Below are 22949 nucleotides of genomic sequence, written 5' to 3'. Positions count from 1 at the left end.
GATTTTTTTTATCATGTGAGCAACGGGATGCTGCAAAGTGGTAAGTGCAATGATCAGTTCTAAGTCACTTTTCAGGGCCATTGTAACTTCAGTCACTAATGTATATATGTCGAGGACTATCTGCATAGAGAAAACTATTGTCCTCACAATTTTGAGCTTCTCAGAACATTTAGGAAACTGGAGGTGCATTTTCTAAATCAGAGGTGTCAAACTTCTGTCGTTATGGTGGCATTACGTGACGAATCGGGACTCCCCCCCCTTTCGCTAAACTGGGCATAGGCATGGCCAGTTCGTGATGCATCTGGCCCAGGGGCTTGGAGTTTGACAGCCCTATTCTAAATGAATAGACAAGAAGGCCAGTATTATTATTTAGATCACAAATCACTGTCTTGTCTATGGAGATTCTCAGTCATCCAGGTCATGATTATCGCAAAGGTGCTTTTTCAAAAGTCAACTGAACTTTCTGAACCAGAAAGTTGGCTCTTGAAAAAGCACCTTACTGTCTTGTTTTGCTATACTTGAACTTCTATGCAGCTTTTAATGAGGTTTTTAACATTAAAACATTTATTGCTGCCTTTTATTATAAATTGTGTAAATAAATTAGGTTAATAACTGGCTGGTCTGTTTAAACAACATAAAATGTTTGTTAATATAGAATTTGATACACTTCCCTTGAGATATACATTGATTTCAGGCCATGTAGCACATTTCCAAAATTCTAAGAATTGGGTATTCAAAGTAATCACATCAAATAAGCCACAGTTAGATAATTCTTAAACAAAATATATCAACAGTTTAATTAAAGTAACAATTCAGATGCTAGACACTAACATTAGTAACCAATACATATAAATCAGCCAAAATAAATTACAGTAGTATCAATAAAATATTCACAATGAATGCCAAACTAGTGGTTGTGCTAAACCTGTTGAATGTACGTATGCATGAAAAGGACCATAGAAATCATATCCTTGACTCTGTTGTATTTGGAAAGTAACCAGGACTATAGTGGGACATAGCAGCTTTTTAACACAGTTCAGTGACCTTTTTCTTAAGGCACATTTTTTTCTGGGGAAAAAATCAGAAAAATATTCTTCCTTTCTGAAAAAAAAATATTTATGATCCTACAGTGTTTCAGTAAGAGTTCTCAACCAAGATGCCAAAGACTGAAATTGATTTTCACTGAAATTTATACAAGCAAATTATATACAGTTGACTATTATTCCTGTAACTTCATAATGGTGGTTCTAGATGTTACACAATGCACTTCATTCTTGCCTGACCATAACAAGCTGGCAGCCAGAATCTCAGAAGGGAGGGAGGGAGGGAGGGAGGGAGGGAGGGAGGGAGGAAGGAAGGAAGGAAGGAAGGAAGGAAGGAAGGAAGGAAGGAAGGAAGGAATTAATTCCTGGAAGCCTCTCATCCTTGAATTAGTGGAATAAAGCTTTTAAGAGCAGAAAATAAGAGGAACTATTTAAACTTTTAAAAGCAAATGAACCAAAATTGGGGGGGGGGGAACTATCAGGAAAAGCTAGTTAAGGCAAGATGAAAATGGTACAAAGCTGTGCATGGCAACTAGTAAATATATTTTATACAGAAGATCCCCAATTCACTTAATAGCCTGGAGAAAGCTGTTAGAAGCTTTGAAGGCTTAAAGTCAGTATTTTATGCATCTCTTCTCTACTTTAGGTGATAAGAACTTTCCTACACTCACCATTCCCATAACCTGTTTGCATCTTAGAATTGTAGAATAGCAATATTGTTCAGTTTTTATACATTTCATATTTATAGCTTCAGTATAAAGGTGAAACTCGAAAAATTAGAATATCATGCAAAAATTTATTTCATTTATTTCAGTAATGCAACTTAAAAGGTGAAACTAATATATGAGATAGACTCATTACATGCAAAGCAACATAGTTCAAGCCGTGATTTGTCATAATTCTGATGATTATGGCTTACAGCTCATGAAAACCCCAAATCCACAATCTCAGAAAATTAGAATATTGTGAAAAGGTGCAATATTCTAGGCTCAAATTGTCCCACTCTAATCAGCTAATTAAGCCATAACACCTGCAAAGGGTTCTTTTAAATGGTCCCTCAGTCTGTTTCGGTAGGAATCACAATCATGGGAAAGACTGTTGATCTGACAGTTGTGCAGAAAACCATAATTGACACTCTCCATAAGGAGGGAAAGCCTCAACAGGTAATTGCAAAATAAGTTGGATGTTCCCAAAGTGCTGTATCAAAGTACATTAATAGAAAGTTATGTGGAAGAGAAAAATGTGGAAGAAAAAGGTGCAGAAGCAGCAGGGATGACCGCAGCCTGGAGAGGATTGTCAGGAAAAGGCCATTCAAAAGTGTTGGGGACTTTCACAAGGAGTGGACTGAGGCTGGAGTCAGTGCATCAAGAGTCACCACACACAGACAGATCCTGGACATGGATGTCAAATGTTGTATTCCTCTTGTCAAGCTGCTCCTGAACAACAAACGTCAGAAGCGTCTTACCTGGGCTAAAGAAAAACAGACCTGGTCTATTGCTCAGTGGTCCAAAGTCCTCTTTTCTGATGAGAGCAACTTTTGTATCTCATTTGCAAAAACCAAGGACCCAGAGTATGAAGAATGGAGAGGCACACACTGCTTGAAGTCCAGTGTGACGTTTCCACAGTCTGTGATGATTTGGGGAGCAATGTCATCTGCTGGTGTTTGTCCACTGTGCTTCATTAAGTCCAGGGTCAACGCAGATGTCTACCAGGAGATTTTGGAGCACTTCATGCTTCCTTTCACAGATGAGTTTTATGGGGATGTTGACTTTATTTTCATCTGCCCACACTGCCAAAAGCACTAAAATCTGGTTCAATGACTATGGGATTACTGTGCTTGATTGGCCAGCAAACTCGCCTGACCTGAACCATATAGAGAATCTATGGGGCATTGCCAAGAGAAAGATGAGATACATGAGACAGAACAACGCAGAAGAGCTGAAGGCCGCTATTGAAGCATCTTGGTCTTCCATAACACTTCCACAGTGCCACAGGCTGATAGCTTCCATGCCACCCGCATTGAAGCAGGAATTACTGCAAAAGGGGCCCAAACAAAGTACATATGCATGCTAATACTTTTCAGAGGTCCGATATTGTTCTATGTACAATCCTTGTTTTATTGATTGATGTAATGTTCTAATTTTTTGAGATTGTGGATTTGGGGTTTTCATGAGCTGTAAGCCATAATCGTCATAATTATGATAAATCACAGCTTGAACTATCTTGCTTTGCATGTAATGAGTCTATCTCATATATTAGTTTCACCTTTTAAGTTGAATTACTGAAATAAATGAACTTTTGCACGATATTCTAATTTTTCTAATTTCATTTGTATATTGCAATGGTACTATTTGCCACATTCTCATTTTCTGCGATCCATCATCTCTCTCTCTCCATTTTTGAACTTAGTTGATTTTTCCTTGTTCTGTTTGTAAGTGATACCATTTTTAACTAAACACTGCTTGCATTTTCATGGCTTTTTGAAAGGAATTACACTGATGGATAGTACAATATAATTCAAGTACAATATAATTATTCCTATTTTTAACTTTCACTATCTGGATAGGCAGTTGTGTACGCTTTTTTCCCAGGGAAGTAAATTTTCATGACAATTTTATGCAGCAGTTTTCACAGGTATTGGCTTAAACCACAAATTTATCATTCTCCCATATTTCTCTTTTCCAGGCCTATAAAATATGTATGATAAAATATTGTAAGGGATTTATTTCCTAGTAGAACTACTTCCAAACCTTTTCAGGGATTGAATTACTCCCAAATTGCTTAAGGGATTTCTAGTAAGGCAGACACTAGATATGCTTCAAAATTGGAGAATATGGTTTAAATTATTTCCAACATAAATGATCTATTATGATAACCAAGCGGCCAAAAATGACAACCATTTAGTTATACTATAGGTGGTCTAAAATCATGACTTTCTCCACGGAATGAATTCAAACTTATTTGCAATTTTTGGCAGCAATATATATTAGATATTTATAAAAATATTTAATTTTAACATGGGAATGGAAAATAATGATCCAGTGATTTAAGTTCCTATATTCTATGGAAACAGAATAGTTGTCCCCTCTGATTATGTAAGGTGCTACAGGAAAATAATGTAAAATAATTATCCAATTCTATTCTATTTCTAGAACGCTCCAGATTATCATGTACAATATCAGAGAGCAGGAAGTGAAATGCTCCCCAGTATTTCAGATAAACTTACAAACTGAAAAATGCATCTATCACTGCTACCTAGAATGGTAAGTACATGTAGTACTTGATACATCCCTTCAAAATTAGAAAATTGTTTAAAATCCAATTAATGTAATTGGATATTTGCAGCAATTGTAAAGCAGAAGAAAAGGCAAACCCATAAGGTAACACCTAACAAGCATCACTGAACCTTGTTTTTCTTGCATATGTTCGTTTCTTATATGCTACAGAAGCAGTTTTTGTAATGTACTCTTGCAACACTTGATTTTCAGCAATTTCTCACCTCACTTGTCAGGAAAAGGATACGTTGTTCTAATGTGGAACATGGGAGCCTGCCTTATGCTGAGTCAGACCATTGGCCTTTGTAGCTCAATATTGTTTACACTGGATGGCAGAGCTCTCTGCAATTTCAGACTAGAATATTTCCCAGTTTTCTTTGTGGAATAAATTAATCCTGGCATTTTCTGTGTACTGTGAACTCCTACTGAATTTTAGATCTTGCCTTGATCTTGGAAAACGTGTTATACATTCTATACATAATATTAGTGATTGCCATATATCTAGTATAGATGATAGTCCCACAGTGGTATCTTTTCTGGTACCCTAGTTGTGGTGATAGTTATCTATGATGTTGAGATACATTCATGTGTTATGATTGCCATCCTTTTTATAATGGGTAAATCTGGAATGCAACTGTTATCCTTCCACCTATAGCTGAAATCTTGAAATCCTAAAATATTGTTTGTTATCAAGCGTGGTGTAACTCAACTGCATCACCTTTAATATGTGGGAGCTTCAACAATTATCTGAGGAATTTTGGGAGTTGATGTCCACATATCTTAATGTAGCTAAGATTGAGAAATACTGGCTTAGAAGATATTTATTCATAAAAAACAAGACCTGAAGAAAAAAATATAATGGTAAAATATACTACCCAAAAGCATATTATTTTTTATAGTCTTCTCTTGTATGTTGTGAACTTTATTCCAAAACCAATGTTTTTGTCCCACTCTGATAATTTAAACAATCACATTTTCCCCCGACTTGAAACACCCTTTTCTTTGTGTTTTAAAAAAGTTAATGAAGTCTATTTGGTTTGAATAAACTCTATTTTATTTTGAAGTTTTGAGCAGTCCAAACAAAATGTTGCCATTGCGGCATAAATACAAAAAGTATTCAAAGCACGTATTTGACAGCCAAAAATATGGTATGAAAGAATTAAAAACAAAAGTTTGTAGGAGTGGTAGAATGTCTGACTTTGTAAACAACAAGAGCTCTAGAAAAACCACTTTCACATATAGAGGGTATGCAAGCTTTCTGTACATAAAATAAAAAAACCCTGAAATTGGACTTCAGGTATTTATCAAAAGATAAATATTTCAATTCTAAAGTAGCAAACATATATAGGCACACATCATCATTATTCTGCTAGATTGTACAATTTATAAAACCTGATGAAAACAAAATATTTTCCAGATTACAGGCTGCAGTTATATCATAAAGACTTAAAAGAGTTAAAAATGAGAGGTCACAATATCTTACATCAGTTTTAAAATTACAGTATTAGGTAGGCATAAAACTACATTTCAATGATAAATTAACTTTTAATAAGTGCATTTTATGCTTTCTGAGATGAAAGGAAAGCACTGGAAACCTGCTAGGTATGAGTACAGCAGTTCACTTTGTACCTCACATGCAATCTCAAACTTTTTTTTTTGTATGGGGGAATAATAACCATTTCACATAAAATTTTAGATTGATAACCAGCCTACTGAAAATGTCACATTAGCTGTTTTATCTTTTAAGGGTGTCAAATTTGAGTCGAAAGATTTATGTATGCTTAAGGAAACATTGCTTACAATTCGAAAATAACGTTATATGAGAAACCTACAAGTTATTCCTTGATTTAATGGCATTTTACGCAGAGTAATAAAAATCTGAGAAGTGCAAGTTTTATGACAGAATCTACTATGGCTTCTTTCTGTGCTAGTTATAGATATGAGAGTACACATACACAGATACACTTCTGGCACTGGCATTACTGTAGTGCCACCTTCTGGTTACATTCTATTAAGAGAGTTGTATTTACAGTATCTACCACAGCCAAAAATCAGACATCTAGTAGAACAAGCTCATTTATAGCTCACAAAAATGTATGCCTTTTAATACACTTGTCAGCTAAAGGTGCTATGAGACACCTTCTGATTTCTTATTTTACTGTTTGGGTATGTCTTGTCATTATTCAGATGAATGCTACCAAGTTCCAAAGTATATTGCGCACATGGAAGAATCATAATTTTTAAAAAAGTTTTAAATTCATTCTTTCATTCAAAAAGATATTCAGGAATATAACCACACAATTGAGGATTATATCATCTTCATATTATGTAATTATTTAACCAAATTTTATATGCCTAGAACAAAATGGGTAATTCTATTAGTTCCATCTTATAAATTCAAAGTTGGATGCAAAGATCAAAAAGCCATAAAAGACTAGTACCTGGAAAATGTATAGTCTTTTCTTCAAATTATCAAAAAGATGTGGGGAAATACACTAATGTTTTTGTTGATTTTTTTTGTTTTTTATTTCAACGCAAGAGTGGGGGCTGGGTATCAACATTCCTTTGGCAGGAGAATACCCTTTAGGGAGCTTTCTGCAAGTATTCCATGAGATTTCTGCTTCTTTTAATCTCGCTTGAGGTTCTTAATCTGAATTCGAGATGAAGTTAGGAGAGCTCATTAAGGCAACTTTGCTGAAGGTTATCAAGATTAAACTTGGGTGAAGGGAGTGTTTCTCAATATCAGCAACTTTTAAGATGTAAGGACTTCACTGCTCAGAATTCTGCAACCAGCATGTTGAGCTTTGGAATTCTGGGAGTTGAAGTCCACACGCCTTAAAACTGTAGAAGTTGAGAAACACTAAACTAAATAGGTTTCGTACATTCATATTTAGCAAGTAACCTGCTAATAAAAGACTACTAGGAGTAGAGATGTAAAAACAAAAATATTACAACTCTCACTACCTTCTTAAATTAAACATTTTTTTCTGGGATTCTGTAGTCACTGCCTTAAGTAGTAAGGAAACAAGGAAGTTGTGTAAAGAATTGCTGACAAGCACAACATGAAGGCCAAAACACACACACACACAACACAACAACACACACATAACTATTTCTCCTTTGAACCTAGATATTCCAGCACTTATATCATAGCATATATAAAATGGCAGTGACAGTAAAAATGCTTACAATTAATTTGTTCATTCATCACCTTCCTAATTCTTAATATACCTATCATAATCAAATGCATTTTTCTGAAGGTGGATTATAAAAATTTTACCAAAAGTTTATATAACAATGTTTTCAATTATGCTCAAATATGTGTTAGCTAAAAGAGGCTTTATTCATCGAGCAAAGTCACGTGTGCCTTAAGCAACTGCATTACCAGAATGCTGCATGATCATGTAATGAGTGGGATCTACTTTATAATGAACAATAGAAATGTGGAGTCATAAAGCTGATGTGCTAGAATAGCTTATGATTTTGAAATTACATTTTTAAAGACTTGTATCATATTAGAATCATGATTTTACCTACATTTTAAGCTTGCCCCAAAGTTCTCTGATTCATTATCTTTGGACGATTGTTGTTGGAATGCTATCATATGATGTTAAAGGGGATTGTACAAGGGGAGGGGACCAGAGGGGGGGGGGGAGAAGGGACTGGGTTATTTGAATCTACCTGAGTGTAGAAATAGAAATATATGAAATCAGTTTTTCTAGAAATTTCTTCATAACCAAGTTTTATTACTCAAGTTTATCATTTAAGACAGCAAGTATTTGTTGCCTATTGTTTACTACCAATAACATTTTTGTCACTAATATTTACAAGCAAGAAATTTGTTCAGATGAAAATTTGTTGGGGAATCTGTTCGTTTAATGGTAGTTTTCTTCATTCATCTTCAACTATTGAGTGTATCTGTCATATTTATTAAATTAATACAGCTAGTCCTCAACTTATGACCATTCATTTAATGATAGTTTGAAGTTACAACAGTGCTGAAAAAAATGACTTATAGTATGTCCTTGAAGTTACATCACATCATCCCTGCAAATCACCTGATCACAATTCGAACATTTACAACAGAGACAGCATCCTACAGTCATGTGATCATGATTTTCAACTCCCTAGCAAGCTTCTAACAAGTAAGTCAATGGGAGAAGTCAGATTTGCTTAATAGCTACATTGGTTAGCAATCAAAATTTCAGCCCCAAATGTGGTCGTAAGTCAAGGACTACATGTATAGCAAGATCAGACTCATTAAAGAAAATTATTTCCTGCTAAAAAGACCCAGCAGAATGATTTGTAACAAGAGGTACATTTTAATACAACCATCAAACTAAATATTGCAAGTCTATAGGAAACGTATCTGCTACAGAATAACCAGGGAGAAACTATTTTGACAGTTGGCTATATTCTCAATATCCCTGCATTATTGTACATTAGCCTGCAATAAAATTATTTTTGAAGTTTATAGAAATAAATTTTAAGTCTTCCTCTTGCCCCCATCTTTCACTTTTCTGTATTATACAGTAACAAAATATATACAATAGCAAAGGGAACAAACCATGATTTAAGCCAGTTGCCATAAATAAACTTTAAGCTATAATTGTATTTAGAAACAACTGACTTAGAAATAAATCTTTCTACATTCTTTGTAACTCCTGAATAGGCAAGAGTAGGATTGCACCATTACAATTATTTAATTTTATTTAATAAAAAAAATAAATGCACTAATGATAGAGATTTTTAGAATATTGTCTTTGAACTAAATACCCGCAAATGAATTCACAAGCTTGTTTTCTGGTATCTCTAGCTAAATTTGCAAAGAAAAAAATATTCAATTAGAAAACAGTAATTCATAGGCAGAAAATTTGTTTGGAACTGCAGGGCTGTAGTTAAAAAAAATGAATGTAGGGTTTTTGTATTATATAATTAATTTATATATAACACTAAAATAGGTTACTTGTAATACTGTAAATAGTGTTTGTTAAAGACAACATAGTTACTATGTGTTAGTGAAAATCAACTTTTAAATTATAGCAAATGATATTGTGCAAATGTTGAAATAAATTTTAAGAACTATGCTTTCTGAGGGGAAAAAAAGAAACATTAACTTTTCAATTTCTGCACAATGCACCAGAAATTAAGCAAATAATAAAAAATACAAGGGAATGCTTGAACACAGAGTATTATTTGTTTAGTTAATTCTATTAGCATTTGATTTTGATATGTTCTTGAAGTATCGTGAAGTTTGGCATTCAGTTGATGCAGATTTCAGCTCAGGTGAAGTAATTCTTACAAGAATTAAGTTTGCTGAAGTCTGAAATAATGCTGAATTACTAAGTTATTTGCCACTCTTCAAGGGTTGGTTGATTCTTGGTTCAAAATAACACAATCTAGAAATACTTTTAAGTCTTAACTGGGATTCATCAGTAGATGCATACAGGGAAACAAAAGTAAATCTATTAACATTCTTCTATTTGTACAGCAAAAACTTAAAATAATTGGGTTATTAAAATATGCACCTATGGCACACTGAACCCCAGGGTTAGATGTTAAAATTAGAATTTTGTTCTACCTGCCCTGCCCCCATGTATAAAAAATGAAGATCACCATGTTTTTAGAAGAATGTAGAAATTTACATTTCCTTCTGAGACCCATTGAGGTAGTAAAATGGGAAGCTTACTGTAAATCTTCACCTTTCGTTTTATTTCAATTGTAAAATGGACTTTCAGTTATGAGCATGAATCTGCTTTACGCTGACATAGACTTCAAACTGCTGTAGGAGAACATAACTCTGCAACCAGTAATGGATTTACACCATGCACTAAAACATGTTACACTCTTCTTGCTCACACCAAGCCCTGGCTGCTTGCTGCATAGAAGTTAAAAAAGTTAACATGGTAAGAGGAACTGAAGTATGACATGTTAAATGCAGTCCTTAAGAATAACTTGCAAGAGATACCATATGACAAGCCAGCAGAAGTGTGAATGAGTGCCTATCAACATTCTTCCACTTTGTCCATATCTCTATATAGTTGATATACGGGTGATATACCTGGATGATATATATATGTATAGCTGCTATCATTCAGAATGTTTATGGTCCATTGCAATCTTTTGGTCTTTCACTTCCCTATAGTCAGATAGTAGTGCTGCTGTCTATTGAGCAAGTAGACTACCACTTCATAGGTAGTCATCATTATAGCCGTGTTTGGTATTTGTCTTATCAAGTGTGTGGCTAGGCCACGATAGAAAGAACTATAGCCTTCTTCTTGCATAAGTAATGACAGCGTCTGGAAAAAGGATCGGTACTTTGTTCCTTCTTCTCGTAGTCTTGTTCGTACAACCTCTGCATTAAAGAAAAAGGAGAATGTCTCATATTTGATACTGTGTTTTATATAAAAATCTCAATTTTTAGGCAATATTCATAAGCAATCACAATGCAAAGACCAGGGAAACAAATTTCATCTGTTTGATTCAACCCACATTCAATAACCTTTAGCTTCATGGACATGAGTATGCTTTAAATTAGTCCATACTACTATCTCTCAAGGAGCAAAACATATAAAGTAATAGCCAATAGACTGTAAATTGGTCCAGTATGTCCAAAATAAGTAAAGCCATTTACCACCTTTCTTATTGGTTGACAGGAATGTAATACTTCTTCCCTTCATCCAATTACAATACTTTTCTAAGGGATCAGCATATTTTCATCAGATTCTGGGTCAAGTTCCATATTCTAGTAGTGATGTTAAAAACCTTGAATGACTTGCAGTTAAAATAAATCAAGAGTATGTCAAGAAATAGCTTTAACTATTCTGACCAGGTTACCTGATCATCCCTTGAGGTCCTCCTTCAAATGTCTTCTCAAATGACAGATGACTAGAAGACAGAGACCATTTTCATTTTGGCTACCTCTCTTTGAAATGGTCTTCCAAGAAATAAAACCTGTTACTTGCACTGTTTTTTTCAGAATGAGGTAAAGATATTAATTATTATTTTAATTAATTATTAATTAAATTAATTATTATAATGTACCGTATTTTCACGACCAAAAGCCGCACCGGATTATAAGCCGCAGTATCAATTAACGTTAATTTTTCAAACTTTTTCCACATATAAAGCGCACCGGGTTATAAGCCGCACGTTTCCCGACGCTTCTGGACATCTGTTGCAGTCGCGAGGAGCGGTACGAATGTTCTTGGCGCTCCAGGAAGCCCCGAAAGCAGCTGGGAGAGGCGCATGGCTTGGTTTCTCCTCCCTGGACGTCGCAGCAGCAGCCCCAAGCGCACCGATCTCTGTGTTTTTCGCATCGGGGCATGCTCTTGCAGCACACCCCGATGCGAAAAACACTGAGATCGGTGAGTTTGGGGCTGCTGCTGCGACATCCAGGGAGGAGAAACCAAACCGCGCGCCTCTCCCAGCTGCTTTCGGGGCTTCCTGGAGCGCCAAGAACCTTCGTGCCGCTCCTCGCGACTGCAATAGATGTCCAGAAGCGGCTTTTGGGGCTAATGGGGATTGGATTTCCAGCTCGATAGCCCCTGTCGCTTCTGGACGTCTATTGCAGTTGTGAGGAGCCGAGGAGAGTGTGGAGAAGAGCGCGCGACGGTTCTTGGCGCTCCGGGAAGCGGGAGAGGCGCGCGGTTTGGTTTCTCCTCCCTGGATGTCGCAGCAGCAGCCCCAAGCGCACCGATCTCTGTGTTTTTCGCATCGGGGTGTGCTGCAAGAGCATGCCCCGATGCGAAAAACACAGGGATCGGTGCGCTTGGGGCTGCTGCTGCAACGTCCAGGGAGGAGAAACCAAACCGCGCGCCTCTCCCGCTTCCCGGAGCGCCAAGAACCGTTGCGCGCTCTTCTCCACACTCTCCTCGGCTCCTCACAACTGCAATAGATGTCCAGAAGCGACAGGGGCTATCGAGCTGGAAATCCAATCCCCATTAGCCCCAAAAGCCGCTTCTGGACATCTATTGCAGTCGCGAGGAGCAAAGCAGCTGGGAGATCTTTTTCCACATATAAAGCGCACCGGGTTATAAGCCGCACTGCCGATTTTGGATCAAATTTTAGGATTTTCAGTGTGGCTTATGGTCGTGAAAATACGGTAAGTGGTGACTATGTCAGTAGTAATTTTCATCAGTTTTCTGAAAACTGCATTTTCTTAAAGAAAATGAATATGGCCATCATTTAACCCAAATAACTTTAACATATGTTTTGTTCCAATATACGGACTGTGATATACGGACTCTTATTTTATTCACCATCTTTCTAAGCAAATAATCCTTACCATGTGGATAGGCAATAGATGTAGCACAGGTTTTTGAAGTGGCTGCAGCTGCCATCATACTAACAAAATCAGATGCCTTTTTGACAGGCTCATCCTCCTTATCCATCCCGGGAGTAGAATTACATTCCAAGATTTTTTGTTTAATATTCTCATAAATAACAAAATGAATAACAGTCTCTGATATGCCTGCGTAAGAGGCAGACATCCCTCGGTAAAAACCTTTAATTCCATCTGACCGATAAACTTTGCGTACACATTCAAAAGCATTCATCTGTCTTTCTCCACGATTCCTAAAACGGAAAACAAAACAAAAATAAAAAATACTTTGAAATCTGAAGTTTATAACATTCTACCAAGAATCAGCATGACATACTCCATTCAGCAAAGTGGCCGAAAGCTTGTAAAATTCTCATATTTGCATATTGTTTCATGCAATCATTTATACATTATCAATGATCAAAGAAAAGATACAGCCTTTCACCTACATGCAAATTATTTGACTATATTAATCCTGATTAAATTTCAACTCGAACTATATGCCTCAATGTCTCTCAAAGCACAGAATTATTGTTTACTGGTAGTCCTTATCTAATGACCATAATGGAGCCTACAACATCATATTTAAGTATTTAAGTATTTAATAAATTTATAGGCGGCCCAATCCCGAAGGACTCCGGGCGGCATGATGTTGGGTTGGTCATATGACTGATCTGATTTTATGACTTTTCTGCAGCAGATGTTAAGTGAATGCTGTAGTCAATCTATTTCAAACCAAAGGTTCGTTATGGGTATGATTTTGCAAAAAACGGTAAACACTAATTGTTGGCAAAACTTTTGTAAAACTCCAGATGACCACTGGACACTGCAAACAGTTGTAACTGCAGCTTTGTTGCCAAGTGCCCAAAGTTCAGTCATGGTCACATAGTTTTTTATATTCTCTAATAGACACACATATGATATTAATCAAGACTAGCATTTCAATCTTAGTTCTATATGTCTGGGTGCTCAAATAAATATGTAAGAAAGCTTCTTTAAATATGTCCCTTATTCATCAAATTGCCAGTATTACAAGCTAAGGCTGTATGACTGATCCATTTTGGATCAAGATTCTTTCATTTAAAAGCCCTCCTTTAAAGTCAACTTTTTAGTTTGGTGTCTTCAAGTCAGTCTTGGCTTCTAGTGGTTGCCTGGAGTAGCCCTTAAAGTTTTTGTAGCAAAATTTTTGGAACTAGGACATAGAGATCTAAAGTCACTTAACTGCTTTATGTCTAAGGCAGGAAGACATAAGCAGAAAAGTTCCTACTTCTGAGCCTTCTTTAAATTGCAGACTTAAGATTACTTTTCTCTATGCTTTTTTTATGCCATTTAGACTGTAAAGATGCCACTATAACATGTATTATTGATAGGCTCTATGCTCCAAGTAATTGCCAATCAACAATTTGCTTCAAGTTTCTTTCTAATTCATGTTCCATAGAACCACAAAATAAAAAAATAAGAACTGAGAATTCCCTAAAACAGCATTTCAAGATCTAAAAAAAAAAAGTTAAAGATTTAAAAATATCTTAACTCTTACAAATATTTCCAGTCCATGTAGCAAAGGCATGATGATACCCAGTTACATTTTACAGCTTCAGGTATAAATACTGTACAGAGTACATACTAGTAGAATCTCTCTGAAATCTAAAGTAGATACCGAAAACAAATGTTTTCAGGTACATGCAATATATGTATGTATGTGTGTTTCTTAAAATACTGAAGTAAAAAAAGATAAATGTATCAATTGGAAGCAAGTCAACAGATTCATTTTAAAACAGATGTAGGACAGTAGTTAATGATAGAACTTTATTGGTTCATTACATAAACTTTTTACAATGTAACTTTTGACCAATTTTATACATTCCGATCTATTTATATTTTCAAGAGATTATTGGAGATTTTACCTTGCATCAAGTTGTAATCGTGTCTTTACTAACCAAATTGGATTAGTTACTGTGATTGCAGTAAAACCTAAACAAACAGTTAAAAAAATAAATTATTTTTTCTAACATCATGGCAACAATATGCTAAACTACAACATACACAGCAAGAAGATGTAAACTGACTTGTACTATTGTAAAAATTCAGAAATAATTATCTATCAACATTTTATTACTAAAAGTCCACAAGGCCAATAATACTCTGTATGATTTCAAAAATACATTTGTTATTCAAAAATTATTAACCATAGGTACATATAAAACTCAGCTTGTACCATTCTATTCATATACATTTCATTTTGCATCTGTCCTTCAGTTTGAAACAAGGCTAGCTAAATCTAAATCTAATCCATAAAAGTAAATTGCAAATAATATTAAACCACATCAATAAATTATTCTCTGTGAATTTACTTTACATATTGAAAATTCAAAGCAGATCATAAAAATACACTAACTAAACAACAGTCAGACACCTTCTTCTATATAAATACTTGAAATATTTGATTAAAATAGAAGAGCGACAATTATTTAACAATAAAAGTGGGCCACAGAAATTCTCATACACAGAAAAACAAATTATTAGTTAAAGGAATGTGAATATTTATATACTGTGACTTATTAAGCAGGCAAGATAATTATTCAAAGTTCCAATAAGATGATATTGCTGACACTACTAGATAAAAGTTTATCTCACCCACTGCAGAATCGAAAACACGGAAAGCAGAAGGCTGAAAGGGCAGTTTTTAATAGCTGTTCAGTTACAAGATTAATATAAAATGCAACATTTATAAGGTGACACAGAAAGGAAAATAAATTTTACTAGATTCTGACCACCCAATTATTATTCTATTGGAAAGAAATGCACTATTCTTGCTATCAGAATCCTAATTTCTTCCTAAATAAAATGGATATAAGGATCTTAGAGTCAGTAGTCAGGTTATCTTTTTTAAAGATTTTGCACACATTCCTAACCAGAGAATGTAGAAACTTGATTTGCTAATGTCATGTAGAGCTTCTAGATAATTTCTACAGTTGCTCACAGCATACAAAATTATACTTAAACAACAGCACAATCCTATATATGTCTATTCAGAAGGAAGTCCCATTCAATGGTGTTAATATTATTTCTAAAATTATAGCCTTAAAAAGTATAAATAAAATTTAATTTTATTAATTTTGAAATTAATCTATTTTAAAAGAAACCATCCAAAATTTTTAATTTCATGGTTGATTTGAGAACAAGCATTTTAATTATTTTCATATTTATAAAGTTATCTTAGTAACATACTCATTCTCCCAATGTTATACTTTTTAAAAAGTTTATTATTTCACCTCTTTCATGAGTCTTTCCTTTAAAAAGTTTGAAGCTCCACTGCATTTTTTATTCCCATTTGAGCTCTAAACTGACTTGGATATTTCTACACAACAAACAAAATTATTTTCTTGCTATTATGTTTAAACATTAGATTCTAATTTTACAATAATTACTACTATCTTGGAAAATACAATATAAAACAGCATAATATACTTTAAGCTGAAACCTTTTTTCACAATAAAAAGATATCTGAAATTATGCTCTCTACTTGTATATTTTTAATATTTATAAGGTGCACTCTTTTTTACATAGTGTGTTTGTACTCCAAACAAAATGCTTTGTGTGCAGAAAGTGATTTTAAATCATTTTAAAATAAAATAAAAAAATACAGTTTTAATTTATGGCTTGAGACTAAAATCCTATAAATCCTAGGAAAAAGGCTCCCAGATAAATCTTACTTCTGAGCAGATATGCATAGGACTGTACTGTGAACTTATTTAATTCTGAAAGCTATTGGCTGAAAACTCTGACACGGCAAACAGCAAGTACACACATCAGAAGGTTTTTATAGGAAAAATACCCCATGTTTCACTTAAAACAAGATCCCAGGAATAATTTGTGCTGACTTTCTTTGTGAGACAAACTGAATTGATAAATCAATATGAACACAAGTAATGCTAAATTGTTTTTAAAGGGAAAAAAATGCTGTGAATTCAATTAACTGCAATGTTATTAGGTGCAGTTGTGAATAACTACTTTGAAATTTAAAGAGAAATTTCTGTGTGAATTCTGCATATTATTAAAAAAGAGAGTTTACTAAACAAATTAGGTTAATTTTATAGCAGTTGATTAAAAGATTTTTCTACCTCTCCCCAAACTGAACAAAAGAAACAGCTGAGTGAACAATATATGCAATTGGAATTTATAAATATAGATTCCCCTTAAGCTGTTTCTTTAAGAGTGGTTACAAACCCAAGCTCTGGTTCTTACGCTACAGGCTGCAAGAGATGCTCAGTTCAGTACTCACGAGGTTTAAGTTAGTCCATATTTCTGCAGGAAGTGACCTGCGGATGGGGAACATGAGATGACACGATCTCACTCTTTCACGGGAGAAATGTACAGTAAATGCCTAAAATAGACACAGGCTTTTCTGTATCATAACAACAAGCAGTGACCTCATCAGAAACATGTGACAAAACTGAATCCCATTGGAAGGGTTTGTGACTTAATAAAAGGTGAGATCTAATTTTTAAAAGTTTAGAACAGTAAAAAAATAAAAAATACAGGTCACAAATATTTTAAAAAAAGGTTGTGTAAAATGCACTGAGTACTGAAATTTTTGTCATCTGCAGCAATTTAACCATTTTATATCATAAAATACTTACCTATGAACTTTAAAGAAACACAAAATATTGCTTTGGCTTTGTTTTAAAAATAATTTAAAATGCTAACCTTGTCATCAGAACTAATATAATGGTGAGATATCACTCTGAATATGAAGTCATCCCTGAACTTTGCTACTACAGATCAAGCTGGGTTTGAGCTTTATTAAAAGCTTTAACAAAGAGGAGTGTGTGCGTGTACGAGAAAAATCACAGTCCATATATTTATCGCTTTTCAAAACAAATGTTTAAACAGATGTTTATATCAGAAAACAGATTTATTGTGAAAGAATTTTTTAAATTGAAAACTGTAAATTCTGCTGTTGCTATATAAAATACATCAAGAAGATGATTAGTGGGAAAAGTCAATAAATTACAAAACTAGACAGTTCTTCATGATGTAATATTTTTCTATTTCCTATTAGAATTGGTGTAAAAGGAATATCTTCTAAGAAAACAAAAGCTTTGTATACATTTTGTATTTATGCCCAATACTACCTGGAAAACCTAAGCCAGTGTTTTTTTTTAAATAATTTGCATCACACATTTGTAATACCATATCCAACAAATTAGCAAAGGCATTGTATTGATCAGGAATATAAAAACTTTTAGTGGAATAGGTATTCAAGTGATAATGCTGTTCCTGTTACCCATCCACAGAAAATGGGGTACAGCTGTACTAGAATGGCAGAATGTCATCTGTACTTAGCATATATCTGTATCTGGCAGTGTTATAGTTGGGCTGCTTACATAGAACAACGTAAAAACAACAAGAGTCATATTTAGCAATATTACAGTGCTTCATCTAGTTTCTGTAATGGGATCAGAATAAATATTCAAGATTTTTCTCAATTTGTAACGCTTGCCTGAATAGTTAATGTACATTAGTCTATTTTGCTCACCAAGAATACATTTGATATCCATGACAATTTTTCTTACTGGATAACAAAATATTAAGATGTACTAGCCAAATAAGAGGTAATATTTAGGCTTTAATAAATTTATTTAGCTTTTGTAAAAATTATTACCTGTATGATTTAATACATTAAACAACATTTCTTTTAAAAACAATTAAAAATTACCAAAAATGTAATGAATGAGAAAGTTAAGAAAGAATTCATACTCTGTGAAAGATTTTAAAATATATTTGTATGCTGAAAGTCTAATATGGTATTTGTTCCTTAAGGCTTCCACATATTCTTAATTGTACTAGTAGCTGTAAACTAAAATGTATCTTGCAGGCAGAATTGTTAATTGTTTAACTTAATACAATAAGTAAGCATTTTAAAAAGCAAAAATGACAAGGTTAGCATTTTCCCCATATGCTGCTTGTATTAGTTATGAGACAATACAGCCAAAATTATATGTCAGTAGTTTTATATGTATTTAACAATATTTCAAATGCAATCTATGGGATTTCTAGCATCCTAAAACTATGCTAGTTCAAAGGGAAAGTAGCTACCTTCAAAGCCAATATGCACAGGGGATTCTTTTTCACCAACCATGTAGTTTAGGTATATAACTGCAAAGCTGAATGTTATTTCCAGTCAATTTTTTGTAAGCACATGAACAAGATAAATTCATGTAATAACAACAGAATCACAGAAATTCAAAAGAGGTAGCTTTTTGTAAGCACATGAACAAGATAATTTCATGTAATAACAACAGAATCACAGAAATTCAAAAGAGGTAGCTTTTTATATTAAACATAGAACAAAGCATATTTGTCTCAAAGTGACAGCTATGAAAAACTAAGTAAAGAAATAGATCTAAATAGATCTAAAACAGAATTTTTATATAAATAATTCAAATCATAATATTAAAAATACTACTGGATAGGCTAACTGGATTTGCGTGTAGATATGAAATTTGCCAACAAATCAGTTTTCTACATATTCTGGGCAAATATACATATTTACAACCATTACGACAACCAGATAATCTAATCTGATTGCAAACAAATATTAATGTGTAATACACAGGTCATTTTCTGTAAAAAAAAAGATTACTAATCCATTTTCATCTTCTGCTCTGTTCTTTGTCAAGAGAAATTTAATTTCTTTTTAACTTCTGGGAAAAAAAGAAGACAGGTAACAGTCTCTAAATCAATGTACAATTTTAAATGAATCCTAAATTGCACTGTTGCCCCTTCCCTCCCATTTCCATGGATTTCTTTAAAAAACCTGTATACAAATAACTACTTAAAATTTATACTTCTATTCTCCAAAATAATATGACAGAAGGTTGACTATGCTTATTAATTATATGGGCATTTTTGTCTCCCAAACATGTAGAACATATTGCACAAGCCATAAATTGAAACATTTATTCTAAAATAGCACAATCTTACATTTTCTCATCACATGCCTCAGAGATCATGGGACTCACCAACCGATAACTATGACAGAATTGCAACTCCATGAATTCTATTATTAATAAACATGTAAATAATGTTGGAGTATATTTTTTTATTTCCTTTGTTTCCTAAGAAACTCATTCTCATATCCTATCTCCCCTACCTACCCCTCCTCTCTACCAAAAGGAAAAAAATGCTTGATTTCTTGCTGCCTTCTTATGAAGGCAATGAGCTTTGAGGAATTATCTGATAAAAGCTGGTGTACAAGGCAGATATTGCAGGTGACTTATCAGATGAATAAGTTTGCAATAGAAAATCTGTCAATCAAGAAAAAAAAAGAGAAGCTCCTTTATTCCACATAAAATTTGCTTAGCAGGACTATTCACTGATCAAGATTCAAAAGGAGATGGTGCACTGGAGCATACTTAAGCGAGCACATGTATCTGTTGGCATCTCTTAAAAGCATATGTATATTTCCAGGCAATTATGCTGCCACTGTTTTGTAAACCCAGGAAATAGTACAGTTTCTTTAAAGAGTTAACGGAAATGTAATGCTCCTGCATGCTACAAATCACCTTTTCCCTTACTCAAAATCATTGAACAGTCCTACAAACTTGATTCACCAACTTGGACTTATGAAGAAAATAATATGCTTTCTAACCCAATCTTCTATTAATGCTTGTAGCAAGCATTCATACACAATCAGTAGATTCTCATATACAGTATTTTAGTCACTATTTTCATTATATTATAACTGTCTATTTCTATTACTTATTTAGGGTTCATTTATTATTGTAGACATTCCATTAAAAGCTTTTCAATAGATTAAAGCAAGAATTCAAAAATCCTTACCTGCTACTCCAGCTGAGGTCATATGTACTTGAGTAGAATCTGGCTCAAATATGTTATTCATAATTTCTTTGGACTTGGAGTAAGTTGCAAAATATAGTGCTCTAAAAGTAGAACAAAAACTGTTAACCACAACATAGCTCTGTTTTAGATCAATATTAATAGTTATGTTGCAGTAAGAAACTATGTTCCATATTGTTTCTTGGGTGAAGTGTGCTGAGGTGCAGTTTCCTGCTCACCATCTCAGCCCGTGTGAGTGAACTGGCGAGACTCACCACCTCATTTCCACCTCTTCACATGCACTGACAGCTTGCTTCCCACTTCTACTCCTGCCTCCTGCAGTGCTATCTCCCGTCAGCTGGCTTGTGAGAATATATCAGTGACAGAAAATTGGTTCATCAATGCAGCCAAGTGATAATATAAATGTTCATGAACACTCAAATTTAAGTAATTAAGAGGTGTCCAGTGTAGTTAACATTCTGGAGGTTTACATCTGTTTAGCTAAGTGGAACTATGTCTGATAAAAGCAATTCAAAAAGAAAAGAGTAATAAGAGATTTAAGCAACAAAAAATGAGAATTTATTGAGCAGATATCCCTTGACTTAATTGATATTTCTATTAAATAGTATTATTTAGCAAATTATATTGATTTATGACATTATAATAAAATAATTCATGAAACATAACCTGCTTAATTTTAAAAGGCTTCTGAAATCAATGATATGGGAAAGCACATATCTGTGGGGCTGTAATAATTATTTTATAATATGAATTTCAATGAAGACAAACTGTAAGCGATGTGTAACTGAATGGTCCTTACATTTTCTGAATGTTTAAATTTGAGAAATGTTACTCTAAGCTTTCAATATTTAAAAAAGGAAGTACATGGTTATACTACTGAGTTATTAAAACTGGAATGCTAAGGATTAGTATTCCACTATGTCCAGTAGTTAGGTATATTACTGTAACAACATCGAATATTTAATGATACTATTTTAACAGATAGACTTTTAAAATGAACTTAATAATCAAGAATAAACCAGATTATTATTTTGCCATAACATCTTTGTAATGGTGGTTTGGAAATGCTATCCACAGGCATTATGACCTGAATAAATTGATTCACACATCAGAACATTAAGTTAATGCCATTAGCTTTGTAAATATGTTGCCTTTCACAAAATGTGATAAAGTAGTTGTTTTACGTGATGTAGTTAGCAACGGGGCATTTGAAATCAGTGGTGTATACTACATACGTTATAAAACAGGCCTCATTATGTTCTAGTCAAATAGAGAAGTGCTGTTAAAACTACTCAGCAATGTTTAAACAAAACATAAATGTATTTGTCCAAAGTTGATGACTTGAAAAGGATTAGAATGTATTCATAACCCCAAGAATACATAAGCAAATGGACAAGCATAGTACAAAAATTGGGAGAAAGTCCACAATTGTATTTTTACTCATAGGTGAGAGAATCATACAAACTAGATAATATATTTTTCAGGCTAATTCCCATTTCTCTCCAACCTTATGATTTCCATTTTTGATATTCTATTCAGGTTTTTTTGTATTCCTTATGTTTGCATAAAGGATTATATAAAGGATTATTTTACCTACTTTTTCTCAAATGCAGTAAATAATTGATTATAGAAACTACCGTATCAGTTTATTAGAAAATTTAATTAATAAGCCATCTGCTTTTCTCCTGGGTTAGGTTTACATTTCTTTTAAAATTCACTCAACAGATAATAATAGTCAAAATCACAACTTGAATCCTCTACTGAAATCTACACACAATGAAAAGACATAGTAAACTTAAATCTGTCAAGTGTATATAATTTTTATTAATGTGATGGAGGTTTATGATACAACAAAACTAAGCTGTCCTTCATAGGATTATAAGAACCTTAAGTACAACCATATCCCTAACAAGACTAAAATAATATTATTTCTCTCCATTGCAAGCATCTAAAAGGAATCATATTGAATCAACTCTTGGTGTCTAAAAGCTTTGAGACAAGTGGATAAGTTACAAATTGGACCTGCCTGGATGATTCGAGTCTCTTATTTCCTGCAAACAATGATTGAAGTTAACTCAGAGGAGAATTCATTTTAGCATACCCTACTATGCATCCAAAACTGGGCCCGCAGCCATATGACTCATTCACAGAATTGTTGTTTCTTGGCATACTTTCTCCTCTGCCATTATAAACTGTTTCTTTTTCATAGTTCATTTCACACATTCACCTTTTATAGAAGGATAATGAACATAATATCGAAACAAATCCTATATTATCATTCTATAAGTTTGACCTTATTTTGCACAATGTGAATTACAGGGAACTGATATTCTGATTACATGGATCAAATTTTACATACATACATACATACATACATACAATATAACATATATATATATATATATATATATGTATGTATGTATGTATGTATGTATGTATGTATTA

At 33.7% G+C, this 22949-nt stretch overlaps 1 protein-coding gene across 4 annotated transcripts in view; it reads right to left on the bottom strand.

The window, feature by feature from the left end:
• Positions 1 to 5349: 5349 nt before the first annotated feature.
• Positions 5350 to 22949, bottom strand: part of SLC25A36 (solute carrier family 25 member 36) — a 29548-nt gene continuing 11948 nt past the window's right edge. For 3 of the 4 annotated variants that reach the window (XM_014076454.2, XM_087725497.1, XM_014076455.2), the window contains exons 4-7: positions 20487 to 20587; positions 14546 to 14612; positions 12606 to 12895; positions 5350 to 10673 (exon numbers count right to left, since the gene is read on the bottom strand). In XM_014076454.2, coding sequence (XP_013931929.1) covers positions 10450 to 10673; positions 12606 to 12895; positions 14546 to 14612; positions 20487 to 20587 — 682 coding nt within the window. In that variant the 3' untranslated portion in view covers positions 5350 to 10449. Of the gene's footprint in view, positions 10674 to 10698; positions 11207 to 12605; positions 12896 to 14545; positions 14613 to 20486; positions 20588 to 22949 lie in introns of those variants that run through there. The other variant, XM_087725496.1, reaches the window with a different exon arrangement.

The sequence above is a fragment of the Thamnophis sirtalis genome, unplaced genomic scaffold (genome assembly GCF_051295495.1).
Source record: "Thamnophis sirtalis isolate CommonGarterSnake01/CBP01778 unplaced genomic scaffold, rThaSir2_p1.2 scaffold_11, whole genome shotgun sequence".
NCBI lineage: Eukaryota > Metazoa > Chordata > Lepidosauria > Squamata > Natricidae > Thamnophis > Thamnophis sirtalis.
The sequence above is the reverse complement of the archived record's forward strand: the minus strand, read 5'-3'. Positions and strand labels throughout refer to the sequence as shown.